At 44.2% G+C, this 15182-nt stretch overlaps 1 protein-coding gene across 1 annotated transcript; it reads right to left on the bottom strand.

Annotated features, from left to right (window-relative positions):
* Positions 1-5977: 5977 nt before the first annotated feature.
* On the bottom strand, positions 5978-13556 carry lrrtm2 (leucine rich repeat transmembrane neuronal 2). The gene is made up of 2 exons (XM_047022412.1): positions 12077-13556; positions 5978-11288 (listed from the first exon to the last, which is right to left on the bottom strand). The coding sequence occupies exons 1-2, from the start codon at positions 12078-12080 to the stop codon at positions 9652-9654; spliced, it is 1641 nt and encodes a 546-aa protein (XP_046878368.1). The 5' UTR covers positions 12081-13556; the 3' UTR covers positions 5978-9651.
* Between the last annotated feature and the right edge of the window lie 1626 nt (positions 13557-15182).

Genomic DNA, 15182 nt, shown 5'->3' with positions numbered 1-15182 from the left:
TTAAGATCCCTTTCATTGCTGCATTATTATTGTCCGTATACTAATTTCTCAAGGTTGCTCTGGACTTGCAACGGATCTACACGGCGATTGACTTTCTTTGTGTCCTTATAAAGCATATTAGAAAAGAAGAGACACGCCTCATGGCTCTAACATCAAACACAAGGTGGCATCACCGGGGCATTTGTCCCCTACAGGAACAGACACCGCGGTCATTGGTATTGTTCCCCTGTTGTCCAGGGTCTCCCTAATTGATCTTTCTCTGGCCCATCCCAAGGTGCTGTGCTTTTTGGATCCACCAATGACCCAGTGAAAAATGGCTTTAAATGTGTTAGGCAGTAAATACATTAGGGAGGTATTTGCTGATGAGTGCCCAGATCAATATGTCCTTCCTAGTAAGCATTTTCGAGATTTATTGGAGGGCTCATAATGAATACCCGCGGCATGCTTGGCCCTTGAGTCCTTGAACCCTGTCGGATGGTCGGGACCCAAAGTGAGACTCATCAGTTCAGTGCATTCCCTGCCTGGCTACAGACTGCTGCTTTATTGGCCTGTCTTGCCTCCCATTTGCCTGATCACAAAAAACAGAGCAATTCAAATAGACATGTTACAGGTGGGCAGCCGTGGAGGCCCTCAGATTGATCACATGCTCTGTTCGCCTCCGCCTTGTCGCTTCTGATGGGTCCAAATAAATTGCCTTCAGAAAATCCTCGCTCCTCCTGAAACATGTCTGTCTGGAGGTTAACCTTTTTAATTGGGTTTCCCTTTCAACTGTGATGCATGCTGGTGGCTGGGTTGTAATGGTCGGGCTGTATTTATCTTCAAGACGTTATAGGCCCCATATGGAAATGTACCATGCCGCTATAGATCACATCCTGTGGGTACCATCATTGGTGAGTATTAAGACAGTCTTGCTTCATTGGTTACAGGGTAGGAGTGGACATTCGTCAACCGTTACTGATGTTTACCCCTGGATAAGTGTCTGTTATCATAATTGAACTGGGTTTTGCCTCTTACTAAACAACAGTCACATCACAGTGTATTCACAGCACAGAAACCCTTAAAACGTAAAAGAATATTCGTTAAGAATTGATAATCATTCTGCAACACTCACAGGATTGATGCTATTACACAGTGAGCAGATTTAATAGCTTCTCAAAGTCAGAGTTTTAATTATAACACAAGGAGGGGGAGAATAGAAATATTTTTAATGGAGGACAAGTATTGAGAACCTTTCGTCTGCTAATGGATTGAATTGGCTGAGAGCGTCTTCTTGAAGAAATCTTGGTATTTCATAGTGATCCCCCGTGGAGTTATGCATCTAGGTAGAAGATCGGCCAACATAAATAGGAAAGCACATTTAAACATAGTCTTGCCCATAGCAGTAATGACAATGAACAGCTTTTTCAGACACACCCGTAATGGCAAGTGAACATGATTCTGGATTGGCCTGAATGCTGTTTCCTTGGCAACAGGAGACAGACGGGACAGTACGGCATATCATTCCGTTAAAAAAGCTCTTGTAGAGTCATGGTCTCCCTTCAGTGGGAGTTTAATATGTACCCATGAGTGACTCAACTTTGGGAAAGTAATGCCTGGAAAAGACATTCTTGATCTCATAGATGGTGGTCACATACTACTAGGGGTCCATGAAGATCAGAACCAACAAAATATTTGTTCTGCGTCTACTGTCCTCGACTGTTGGAGTAAGGATCTTTTTATACCAATTTCACTGCTCTTGATGGAATGAAAACAGCACAAGTTATTTTAGTGTTGTGCTTTTCCATTTTGTAGTTAACCGTTGGAAAACGGGTGCTTGGCAAATGTCTTGACGTGTTATTTAGTACCAAACGAACTAATAGCAGTGTTTCCCACAGATTAGAAATCTAATTGTGGCGTGGAGGGGTGGGGGTTGTCAGACCGGGGGGGGGGGGTCGTAATAATTCCTTCGTTAATAATTCGTTACACAGTTAATTTGTTAATAATTTGTTACATTAAATATTAATCCAAAATGATTCACACCTTCACAAATGAACAACAACTAACATATCATTTCTGCATTATGCATGTAGCAACGCTAGTGCTAAACAACTATTTAACTGGTCGGCTCCATGACGCCGAGTAAGTAGCTAGCTCTTGAGACTTCTCACCAAAAGAACGAAGGGGAAACTTCGAGTACTGTAAGTCGCTCTGGATAAGAGCGTCTGCTAAATGACTAAATGTAAATGTGAGTAAGGTACCTAGCGAAAAGTAGCCGCAACTTTCCTCGACTTTTAGCTACGGCACTAAGGCTGAAGGCTCGCTGATATAGCTGTCGGTCTTACTAGAACGGCATATGTACTGTATGCATTGTTGCTAACGTGTGCTGATGTTGTGACTGTGCATATGTGGGAAAGACGCATCAGTAACAGAGAGACGGAGGGAGAGCAGGGGAAAGAAATGCAACTGAACGAATACGCTGCGTGTTTTAACCTAAATAGCGATAAAAAAAATGTTTTACGAAACGCAATGTGTGGCGGCCGGTGTTGATTCTGTGGCGCACCGCCACAAATTAGTCTATGTGTGAGAAACACTGAATAGGTGATCTTCTAGCTGGTGGGTAGCTTCACTTCAATATCTCCTTTTTTTTTTTTCAATCTCTTTCGTTTTGAGTTGTCGCTACCCTCACCATCATCTTTTTATCAAAGGCTTTGATCAGTGAGAGTGAAGGATGGCTACCCTATGCAGGCTAATGAAAGGCACAGCCACTGCCTTTAATACAGCTGATATTGAAGGAGCACTTGGGGAGAATCTGGGTCCTTCATTCCCCTGTCCCTCAGCACAAGCCTCAGGCCACTTTTCAAAGACACACCAAAACAACACGAAAAATACACTTTCATCTTCTTGCGTTGACAAAAGAGCTTAATTAACATTGGGAACGGAGTGAGTAAGCATAAAAAAGTCTCTACTTTTCATCCTGGAAGTAACTCTGCCACTGCTCACGTAAGTGCCTCTACAGCCCTTTTAGTGGACATGACCCTGGCTCTTAATTGGAAAGATTATTTATGACAGTCCAGTGAGAAAAAAAAAAAAAAAAAAAAAAAGCAATTGAAAGATAAAGATCAATCTTATCATCTCTGAGCTCACTAAAGCCACAGCCGCGTCTCGTTTTTGTTTAGCTCGGAAAGGACACCCACTGACATGAGGACACCAGCCAAATTAAAAAAACAAAGGATTACGTTGAAAAGCTTTGGTCGGAGTGATTGAGCGGGTCTACAGGAAACAGTTGGTCTGAAAGCAGACATTTCTCCATAAATATTGCAGTTTTTAGCAGCATTCTTTTCTTCTTCATTTTCCTCTCTTGAGAGCATCCCCACAGGCAGTGCATCTGTTTTCGCTTACTTTAGGTCACCACTGACCATGTCCAATGCAGCGACAGTCAAGCAATTACTCACTCCCCTTTTACTTGTGTGGCATTACGCTGTTAATGTCAGGTGCACTGCAGTGACATCCAGATTAGACTTACAAAGAGACTTTTGGGTAAAAAAGTAAAAAGCCTAAATCAAAAGGCATTGAATGAATTTTGTGGTTCCAAGTCACTGAGTAGTGTAATTTCTCCCGAGTCAAATTTTCCCTTCATCTGAAGAAATGGGATTGTCAAAGCTTTTGTCCTTGTCGGTGATATGAGATGCCACATCGAACACAGATTGTTCACCATGGTTTATGGATGTTCACTGTCGAGATTGTAAGTTGAAGTATTTGCTCGCAGCGGTGTTTTTTTGGCTGTGTATTGCTTCAACAACCTCCTAACATCTACCCCGGCTTTTGCACTTAGTGGAATGTTTGTGTCCTGCATCGGAATGCGGGCACAATGAGACGTGCACATTCTGAAAGGTCTTATTAGTTCCAGAACACTCAAAAAATAGAACATGAATGCCTACAGCAAATCTGGGAGGTAACTTCACATTTCTGTTTCATTTAAATCATGACTCAGTGGTTTAGATAATCATTTTCAACCAGTGTCAATCATTGTGTGTTTATCATGGTTCCAACAGCACCGTTGAACCTCTAGGGCCTGAGGCCGCTCTTACAAATGTCCCATCATTTGATGGGAGTTATTCAGGCAGCATGTAATCTTGGTTTAGAAGGCCATGAAGTGCTGAAGCTGGAATGATATCAAAGCATTTACTCTTGGAAAATGTTCTGATAAGCCCTCCCCTTTCCCATAATGTCACTGCTGAACAATGTATGCAATGAAATATGCAGATAAGAACCAAAGTTGTGGTCTAACAGGAATGATCTCTTTTAGGTCACATTTAGTGAAGGGATGGTTAGATAAGGTGAATTTGAATAAATGAACATATACAGTGCCCTCCAAAAGTATTGGAACAGTGAGGCGAATTCCTTTATTTTTGCTGTAGACTGAAAACATTTGGGCTTGACATCAAATAATGAACGTGAGACCAGAGATCAACGTTTCAGCTTTTATTTCCAGGTATTTACATCAGGATCTGATGCACAACTAAGAAAATATCACATTTTGTTTGAATCCACCCATTTGTCATGTGATCAAAAGTATTGGAACAGATATACTTAAAACATATTTAAGTGAATAAGACTTAATATTTAGTTGCAAATCCTTTGCTTTCAATAACTGCAGCAAGTCTGTGACCCATTGACGTCACCAAACTTTTGCATTCTTCCTTTTTGATGCTTTCCCAGGCTTTCACTGCAGCCTCTTTCAGTTGTTGTTTGTTTTGTGGGGTTCCTCCCTTCAGTCTCCTCGTAAGCAGGTAAAATGCATGCTCTATAGGGTTTAAGTCTGGAGATTGACTTGGCCAGTCTAATACCTTCCATTTCTTGCCCCTGATGTACTCCTTTGTTGTTTTGGCAGTGTGTTTTGGGTCGTTATCTTGCTGCATGATGAAGGCTCTGCCAATCAGTTTGGTTGCATCTTTCCTTAAATTGGCAGACAAAATGTTTCTGTAGACTTCCGAGTTCATTTTGCTGCTGCCATCATGTGTTACATCCTCAATGAAGATTAATGAGCCCGTCCCAGAAGAAGCCATGCAAGCCCAAGCCATGACATTACCTCCACCGTGTTTCACAGATGAGCTTGTGTGTTTGGGATCATGAGCAGTTCCTTTCTTTCTCCAAACTTTAGCCTTTCCATCACTTTGGTAAAAGTTAATCTTTGTCTCATCAGTCCATAAAACTTTGTCCCAGAATTTTTGAGGTTCATCTCTGTACTTTTTGGCAAATTCCAGCCTGGCGTTCCTATTCTTATTGCTAATGAGTGGTTTGCATATTCTGGTGTAGCCCTTGTACTTTTGTTCATGAAGTCTTCTGCGAACAGTAGATAGTGATACCTTCACTCCTGCCATCTGGAGGTTGTTGCTGATCTCACTAACAGTTGTTTTAGGGTCTTTCTTTACAGCTCTTACAATGTTTCTGTCATCAACTGCGGATGTTTTCCTTGGTCTACCTGTTCGACGTCTGTTACTTAGTACACCAGTAGTTTTCTTCTTCTTCAGGACATTCCAAATGGTTGTACTGGCTATGGCCAATGTTTCTGCAATGGCTCTGATTGATTTTCCATCTTCTCTAAGACTCACAATTGCTTGTTTTTCACCCAAAGACAGCGCTCTGGTTTTCATGTTGTTTTCACCTCTGAATACAGTCTGCATAGACAAAACCTATCTTACCCAATCTGAACCTGAGTGTAGACATTCAGTGGTATTTATTGATTGAATAATGTATGTAATAGGACACATCTGGGCAACAAAACACACCTGTCAGTCACATGTTCCAATACTTTTGCTCACGTGACAAATGGGTGGGTTCGAACAAAAAGGTGATATTTTCTAATTTGTGCATCAGATCCTGATGTAAATACCTGGAAATAAAAGCTGAAACGTTGATCTCTGGTTTCACATTCATCGTTTGATGTCAAGCCCAAATGTTTTCAGTCTACAGCAAAAATAAAGGAATTGGCCTCACTGTTCCAATACTTTTGGAGGGCACTGTAAATGACTAAGTCTACCATCTCTCTGGGGACTTCTAAATGTATCATTCTGACCTCAATGTATCTTGAGGTGGTTTGGAGCCAATTCTGTAACCCTGTAAAAACAACATTTTCCCCAGGTTTCCCTTTTAGTCTAATGGTTGAAGCTTGTTTTCGGCATGTAATTACAATGGTTCCAAACCCCAATGAATCATCTGTGTCCAAGTCTCAATGTAAAGGATGATAACATTTGTATGAACATATATGTGGTTGTGTGGAATAAGCATTAATTTCTTTTTAATCCCAAATTAATCTCTTAATACTTCAACAACTCTATATTTTATGCAGCTTGGTAAACACTTGGAAAGTGCAAGTATATACCTCCCTTGGGTATACAAATAGCAAGTTAACCAACATTCAGTGGAAAGTCAGAACCATGGATAAATTGTAACCATTTTTATTTAAAAATATATGTTTTAAGGAAAAAAAGATCTTTTCAGTTTGCCACATCTTACCCACTATACATATATGAAAATTTACATATTACAATACAAAAGGAATAGGGAGGAGAAAAGCATTCAGTTTGCACAAAGAGGTTTTAAGGAAGGGGGTTGGGGGGTGAGTTCAGATGGTACTGAGGCAGAGTGGGGAGCAGGGCAATAGAATATGACAAGAGGAACCAAAAAACAGTTGACAAAGAGCCCAAGTGCAAATGGATGAATATTACTACAAATTGTGGATTTTCAATCACTTTTAACAAGCTGTATCTTCAACAGTGAGATGTCATTTAACAACACTTCTTTTAAAAAATCCTTTACCTGCCCTTAGCTATTACTTGAGCAATAAGGCTTATCCCTTGTGTCTGCTGAGCACCCACAGTAGGTACAACTCAATCCATCTCCGACTGACCTTTTTTTTTTAAAGTTTTTTGTTTTGTTTTACTTTTTTTTTTTTTGGGGGGGAACATGCAAGACATTTTGGAAAGGCAAGAGTAAAAGCAGCGCTTAGCCATAAACAAAACAGAGACATAGAAATAAAGATACATGGCTTTGGGATCTTGGAACATTGAAACTTCTTTCACATGATTTCAAACCATACCAATTATTATAAAAATGTCCTGTCTAACTTTGAAACACGTTCATGATTTTCCATGACTCAGCCTGAACTCCTGAAATATCTCAGTAAAGATCTGCTACATCAGCTCTCAGAAACGAGAATTGCTCTAGAAGTGGGGGTGACCCGGTGGTGCACCGGCTAAGAGCTCATACCACTGAGACTAAGGCCTTAACAAGGGACCTGGGTTTGATTCTGTCGCTGGCCATTTCCTGCATGTCTTCACCTCTCTCTCTTTCCCTGCTTTCCCATCTCTCTCTCCTGCCGTCTCTATAAGTAAAGCCTGTTAGAAAAGATCTGGATGGGCCTGTTTCAAAATCTGAAATTGGTATGTAAATCACTCCCAACACCTGATGGGTTTGCAACTTGGATGACAACATGATGCCATAAGTAGACCTACGATTAGATTCTAGATCTCCACCATAGTAAGGTTTTAACCTGCCCCTCACAGATGGCGCTTCATCGCACCCTCTAGGGAGCACCTCCATTTAGCTTGCATTCTAACCGATCAAGTAGATTCTGGCAACCTTATCCCTCTCCCAAGCACTGTTCATTCAAAAGCATCTTTAGGATTTATAAACAACTTAAAAGGGTCTTTAGCCTTGTCGATGTCTGCCAAATCCAGAAGAAGAAAATATAAAATGTCAAATAGTCCATTGAATTATTGTGTTCAGGCTCTAGGGTATTGTTATTTGGATCAGGGTAGCAGTAATTCAGTGCTAATACTAAGTTGAGGTTGAACTCACTGTAATTGAAGTCGTCAGTATTTGTCATTCCCGTTTCTTTCCTTGTTGCTTATTTTGGTTCCATGGAATACCATTATCTGGCCTGAAAGAATACCCATTGGCTTAGGTGAGATATTTTTACCCCGTTTGCTCCACTCCGTCCTTCTATCATTTCCCCTCCTTTTCTCTCTCTCTCTCTGTCTCTCTCTCTCTGTCTCTCTCTCTCTCTCTCTCTCCCTGCCCCCCACCCCCAAACTGAGCACAAAGAGCTGCGTAGCTGCAGCGGCGGCAGCTTTAGTCGGATGCTAATGCACATCCTCTCCCTGCTGCATACCAATGTGTCCTGACCCAGCCTGGCTGTTTGCTTATCACAGGAGTTGCATTCGCTCTCAGGGGACATTCTCCACAGTTTAACTTGCCTGCTCTTTGCTAGGTTACTGTTGAAATTTCTTGTGGCGTTCCCCTTCCTTTCTGCTTGAAAGAGACATTGTCAGTCAGATGTCACATCAGATAGGATCCTGATATAGAGATGCATGCTCTTGTTGGGAGTAAAGGATGGTTCTATCCGCTCTTGTTTTTGAGTGGCCGTGCGAGCTAAATCTTGCTGGATCACTGGTGTGGGTGACAGAATATTAGATTATTTTTGCTTGGCCTTAATTGGTTCAATCTTGAGCCTGTCAGACCTGATTAGAGTCTATGCTGCATCGAGGCTGCTCCCCCACTGGACTCCTGGGAAAGATTTATTTTCAGTATGAAACAGTGTCTGCAAAGGCGTATAAGTTGTTCATTACTCCCCCTGCACTTGTCACATTCTCATATCCAGGAATCTCTTACCTTGGCTTTTGTGTGTGTGTTGGCCCCTGGCATATATTTTTGTGAATCCATAAATGACGATAAAGCAGGTTAAGTTGTTGAGAACACTACACAGTCACAGTGTCGATGGTATTTGAGAGTTGAAGATAGACCATCTGTAGGTCATCTTGCGCCTTTGATATGCATAATGATGGTGAGTAAGTGTATGCACATAAGGGTTTGATAAATTCACACTTGAAGTCCTAGCTGAACAAGACATCCAGACATTTTTAACTAAGCGAGTGCTGCAGCATATTGGACATTAACCTTTCCACAAACAGTGCTAAGCTTTTAGTTTTAATGGGAGGTGATCGGCTACTGAATCAAATTAAACCTGGAAACGAGGAGCCTATCATTGGCATTCACTGACAAGATTTGACAGACCTTGCCAGCATCAGGGGAGGAAATTGTTACTTTTTACATAATTAGCAGCTGAGTGATGTTGAAATATTCGATTTTAGGTTGAAGACCAATTCAAATTCATAGGTAATCCCAAAACAAATGTCAACCGTTTTTACAACCAGTTTATTTATTTGTCCAAAGTGATGATTGTAAGTGATCTACAGTCTTCTTTCTCCTTCAAGACACAATACTTGCTAATTAATTTCAGCATTATTCAATAGTTAAATTTTTACTTTGATCAACATTTTGGCTGGCAATTTCCTCTGTGTCGCTGAATATAGTGATTACTAATGTGGAGACAAATCTCAGTTTACCGTTTTCTGTTAGGAATGATTGCCCTTGCTTCATATGAACAACCTTGCATTCATAGAAAAATAAATGTGTGAATATCTATACATCCTCTCTTAACTGTCAAATCCTCTACTAGTCATCTCAGCGTTCAAAAACTCCCATAGATTTTCAAAGCTATCTCGTAGAAATTATGCTATTTATATAAACTGGAAAAAAGCAAAAAAGCAAACCCTGTATCATCTGAAATGGTCAAATGGCAAACCATAAGCTGCAGGAATAAATAGGAGTTCATACTTCACACTCTTTATAAGGCAGCTGCTGACATTTGCACTGCCCATAGCCGTTGATGATGACGAGTGCCCCTTCCTCGTGACTGGGTTCGTACTCATTGTAGGGCACCTGCGTGGCCAGGTCCGCCATTGGCTGCCTTGGCTGGGTCCTCATCTGCCGGCGGTTCTGGATGGCCGAGCAGTGGCGTATCCGGCGCAGGGTGGGTGGACAGCACTTCCGTGAGATGTACACAACGAATATGATGAGAAAGAAGGAAAAGAGCAGGGCCATAGTTCCAATAATGACCCTCTGAGTGAGAATGGTATTGTCCGTCTCCATGAAGTCGTCCGTGACCGGTGCCCCTTCCACTGTTGTGGTCGCCGGGGCAGCGCGTGGAGTTTGAGTAGTTGTGGTCATGGTGGTCACAATAGTAAAGCTCCCCAAATCCTCTGCATAGAAGTCCGTTGGGGTCTGCTGCATAATTCCAAACAGGGAGCTGGTGACCTCTGGGGTTGTCGTGGCGTCCGTGGCTGTACTAACAGTCTGAATAACTGGAGCCGAAAAATTCTGACAAAGTTGGAATCCATACACGGCATCCAGTATCTCCTCACCCTGGGCGTACTCAGGATTGTGGCACAGAATGGAATGTTCCCATCTTCCCTTGAAGGTGCTGAGCCAAGTGGCCAGGGAGCAGATCCTTTTGGTACATTCCCAAAGGTTGCTGGACAGCCCGATGGTGCTCAGTGACTGCCACATATCCATGACCAGGGGATCCAGGCTGCTTAGTTTGTTGTTATCCAGCAGCAGGATTTTCAGGTTCGGCAGCGTTTCGAAAACATCAGGCGTCAAGACCCGGATCTCGTTGCCTGTGAGGTCCAGCTTCTCCAGGGTGGTCCAGGTCCAATCCATGCCACACGTTAGGTTGCTGATCTTGTTCCACTGCAGGTAGAGGAACTGGAGGGCAACCAGTCGTGGGAAATGGGCCAAGTTGATCTTGGTCAGCTGGTTGTGTTCCAAGTGGAGCTCTCTGAGCTTGATGAGCCCAGCAAAGCCGTTCCGGGCCAGGCTCCGGAGCCGGTTGTTGCTGAGGCCCAGGTACTCCAGGCTGCGGCAGTCCCAAAACGCCCGGACAGGGGTGGTGCGCAGGGAGTTGGAGCGCAGGTGCAGGATCTGGAGCTTCCTCAGCCCGTGGAACAGCTCTGGCTCCAGCGCTGTCATCTGGTTGAAAGACAGATCCAGGATCTGGAGGTTGATGAGGTGGATGAAGGTTGTGTTGGGCAGCTTGGTGATGCGGTTGGAGCTCAGGTTGAGGTCCTTAAGTTTATACAGCCCCTGGAAGGCATCCTCCTGAACCGTTGTGATCTGGTTGTGGTCCAAATGGAGCCAGGTTAGCTGGCTGAAGCCATAGAATTGGTCGGGGCTTAGCTCGGTGATGCTGTTGTGGCGCAGTGACAGCCCAAGGGCCCCCTTGTCCACGCCATCTGGGGGCGCCTGAAGCCCCTGGGTGTCACAGTAGAACTGCAGGTCCTCACAGCGGCATTTCTGAGGGCAGGTTGTGCACGACGCAGGGGGCGGCAGGCACAGCAGCATGCTGATCACACACAGACACAGGGCCGCTGGTGTAGGTCCCACCAATGGCCACCTTGAATGGAAACCTGGATGGATTCAAAGATAATAAAATAAACCGAGGGGAGGGAAAGCTAATCTCTGTAGAACACTTAATGCTGATGTGAATGCTTTGTGGTAATACGTTTTTTTCTTTCCCGAGTGCGCAGTTTTTTTTTTCTTTTTTCTTTCGTGTTTTTTTTCTTTGCTCTCACATTCTCTCCCTCTGTATCTCTCGCTCTCTATCTCTCTCTGTATCTCTCTCTCTCTCTTATTCATTCTTCTTGCCGGTCTTCTAGAATTGTACATGTCTACAGCACATCACAGTTGTGTAATGATTATGAAGTGTTTTGGTGACTGTGGACAGATTTGTTTTTTAAACAGCAAGGTCACTTGAGAATCAAGCGTGTGCATTTAACTGGTGATATATAGACTTTTTCCACCCTTCCTGATCGTTCATGGTTCATAATTTTTCTTCCATTTCTCCGACATGCCGTAATTGGATTTGATTTGTCAAAGATCGGCAGGCTCCTAACCTAATTTAAACTACTAATTTGCATAGATTTTTCGACTCAATTATTTCTTTGTATATACTTTCTCAACGTTTCAAATGTGTGTCTGGAATGATACTTCTCAAATGCCCCTGTTGAACGACATATCCTGTTTGAGATCACGTCTGTCGTTTCAACTCACCAACAGGGAAACGGGGAAAGCAAATACGGTGTTAGAAGTAAATAAATAGGGCTTAAATAACTATTAGACAACAGCCCCCCTCATTCTGACTCTTATTCTCCTTTCTATTCAAGTCCAGACCCGCCTGATTGAGAAGCTAACTTACCCATTCTTTTGTGCACATCGGTGGCTGCATTCAACTGTCCTTTTCCACAGACCCTTGGAGCAGCCAGATGGAACAGAAATCCAAAGGGAAAAAACCCTTTTGAGTGAACACAAAAGGAATTAGGCTCTTCTGAAATAAAGCAATGCTGAGCCCACCCAATTGAAATATAATCAGAAATTCCATGTCCCGGGATGTTGCTGTTTCTTATTAGTCCTCTTTTTTTCTTCTTCCAAATTCCAGATTAAGGGAACACATTTCTTTTCCTCTCCTCTTCCTGGGAATCCTTAATTATTTTGTTTCACTTGACGATTTGCATGCGGAGAGACCGTGGCTAACACAGACCCCCGCTCCTCACTGGGTCCCCCGCTTCCCTTCCTCTGCAATGATGTCAGCTCAATTGGTTAATTGAAGATCAAGCGGTCCCCTTCCATGACTGGGGGGTCCTCCGACCCTAACTTGTTGATGGCAGCTCGAGACCCTGCGCCCGTCGCCAGCTCAGTCTCGGCACACAGCCTCGCTAGCGCAGTGCACGGAGCTCTCGCCTGCGAGCACAGACGCAGAGGAAGAGGGAAAAAGCGGAGGAGAGGGCTCGGGATGTTATTCTGTGCTTTTGTTGCAGCCACTCACCACTACAGAGTGGTGGCAGCCTGGCGTCGATCATCTGTGCTGTTTCTCTCTCTCTCTTGCGCGCGCTCCCTCGCTCCCTCGCTCCACCTCGCTCTCTCTCTCTCGCTCTCTTTCTCTCTCTCCTGCGCCCTCAGTCTCTCTGCCTTTGCACACTTGCTCGCAAGCCTCCTCCCTCTCCCCCCCCCTCCCCTCCTACCCACATCTTTTTTCTCTCTCTCCTACTGGCTCGTCACCATCAGAATATTGATATCTCCAACGTGTTGCGGCAGCTCACTGTTGAAATTAACCAGGGCTGTAAATCTGAACCTCGCCTGCATGTTGTCTTTGCGTCTGCCTTATACATACAGACTGGTCACATTAAATACAATTAATAAACAAACAGCCAGTTTGAGGCTCTGGACGATAGAGGAGAGGTGAGAGGAGGGGTTGAAGAAAGAGCAGCAATGTACTGCAAAGCCCCATTTTCTTTTTTTGTAGCTGAAGTAGGCATGTTTGAGTGTGATACATAATTCACACGTGTCCCGAGAGCAGAGCTTTTAATTTTTGAGCACAGGCATGTGATGTATGACCAGCTGCTCCTGAATTCAATTTGAATGACTTTTAATGTGTAATAGACTGAGGCAAATTCCGAGCTTGGTAATGTGAGGTTAAAGATGAGATTGAAGTCATCAAAATGTCATCCAACCAATTTGACAATTAGCAGCCGTTTTCTTTCTTTTTGAGAGCACGTCGCAGAGAAGTGGATTTTTGATTTGTTGTCTCAGACTGCAGACTGCCTCCATTCATGTTTTGAGCAGTCCAGTATCTTGAAGGGTGCCACGTCAAGAATGACGTCTTGGTCCTCCCGCTCGCTCGCTCGCTCTTTCCCCCCTTCCCCCCCCCCCCCCCCTCCTTCCATTTCACTCCCCCTCGAGATCCTCTCATTGAAGCTTCTATCTATTGCCCCTTTATTCACCCCCCCCCCCCCCCCCCCCCCCCCCTGTGTTGTTCCCCTCCGACCCCCCACCCCCTCCTATCCCAGTACACAAACACACATTTTCACTAGAATCCAGTAGGCTGTCAACCCTTAAAGCGAGATTTAATAAGGGGTATTCAGACCGACCAATTCCAGAGCACCAGGAGAAATCGGTATAAAAACAAATATCATGGGTTTTATGTGTCCCTAGTGTTCCTATCCCTTACCCTCCTCCTTCCACCTCTTGGACTCCTCTAAGTGGAGGGGGGTGGGGGTGGGGAGATTGCTCTCTGATGTTTTGTTTTCAATGGCACCTGTTAGCCCAATGGGGTTCATGACCTTCTGCATGATACTTGAACTTGATTTGTTGTGATTGCAGTGGGAGGGGCCCACCATCTCCCCACTGCCGCCCCTTTGTCATCCATTTTGTTTTATTGCTGGGTTGCACTGATGACCTCCTTACATTATGACAAGAACGAGTACATGAATATTCAACTATTTCCCCTTGCACCAGCCTTTGATGCGTCTCATGCTTTGTCTTGTCAAAGCACCTTCTTGAACAAGGAGCAACACTCAGTGGTGCAGGCCAGGGGTTATATTTTCAGGAACAGAATGGTTACTTCATGCTAATCGCCTTTGACTACACGTAAACAACCCAATACAACCAACTGCTAAGCTCATTTGTTTGTCTATTGTCACCTTGTGCTGACAGGACTCTTGAAGGCATCTTGAAATAACTTCAAAGTACAACATAATAATATGTTAATCGCCTGAATCGCTCTCTAAAGGTAACCTGCTTTCCATGTTCAAACGTGCAACAACTCAGCCAATGGTGTTTTGCACTTCACTCTTCAAAACACACATGTTGTTTGTAGTCATGGCTGCGAGTTTCTGGGTCACCTGACTCATGTGCGTTCATGTCATCCCTCTGTTTGTGTGGTGGACTGCATCCCCAATGGGACGTCTCCACAGGAAGTGAGGGGGGGGGGACTTGTCTCAGTCGATATGATGTACACTCCCTGGAGTTAGCTCGTGCTAAAGCTCGGCCTAATCTGAATCACCAAACGCCCTCACAGAGAGGAGGAATATCCCAGAGCTCTGATTGTGTCTCCAATTAAGCCAACGAGCTGGGAGTGGAATCAATATCAAAGAGCTTCATGATCATGTGGCCCGCAGAGGACACTTTATTTTCATTCAGTTGAAATCCCCACAATCCCAGGGACTATTCTGCTGGTCGAAAAGTGACATGCCCAAATTCATCCTGGGGGAGAGAGAGAGAGAGGACAGAAGCGGGGACAGAGGAAGCGAAGGGAAGCGAGGGATCTCGAGGGGAAGGGGGACTTTAGCAGAGAGGCTGGAGAGAGACGCCACCCCCTGTCACAGGAAGCCGCAGCACCTGAGGAGCAGCACTCGTGATCCGGGGATGGGAGGACGTGACACATAGGCATGAATGCAATAGGATGGAGGGTGAGAGAGTGAGGGCGCGAGAGAAGGGCAGGCCAAAGCGCATAGCCACAGCGCAAC

Source organism: Hypomesus transpacificus, chromosome 1 (assembly GCF_021917145.1).
Source record: "Hypomesus transpacificus isolate Combined female chromosome 1, fHypTra1, whole genome shotgun sequence".
Taxonomy (NCBI): domain Eukaryota; kingdom Metazoa; phylum Chordata; class Actinopteri; order Osmeriformes; family Osmeridae; genus Hypomesus; species Hypomesus transpacificus.
This window is presented reverse-complemented; position numbering and strand designations above follow the sequence as displayed.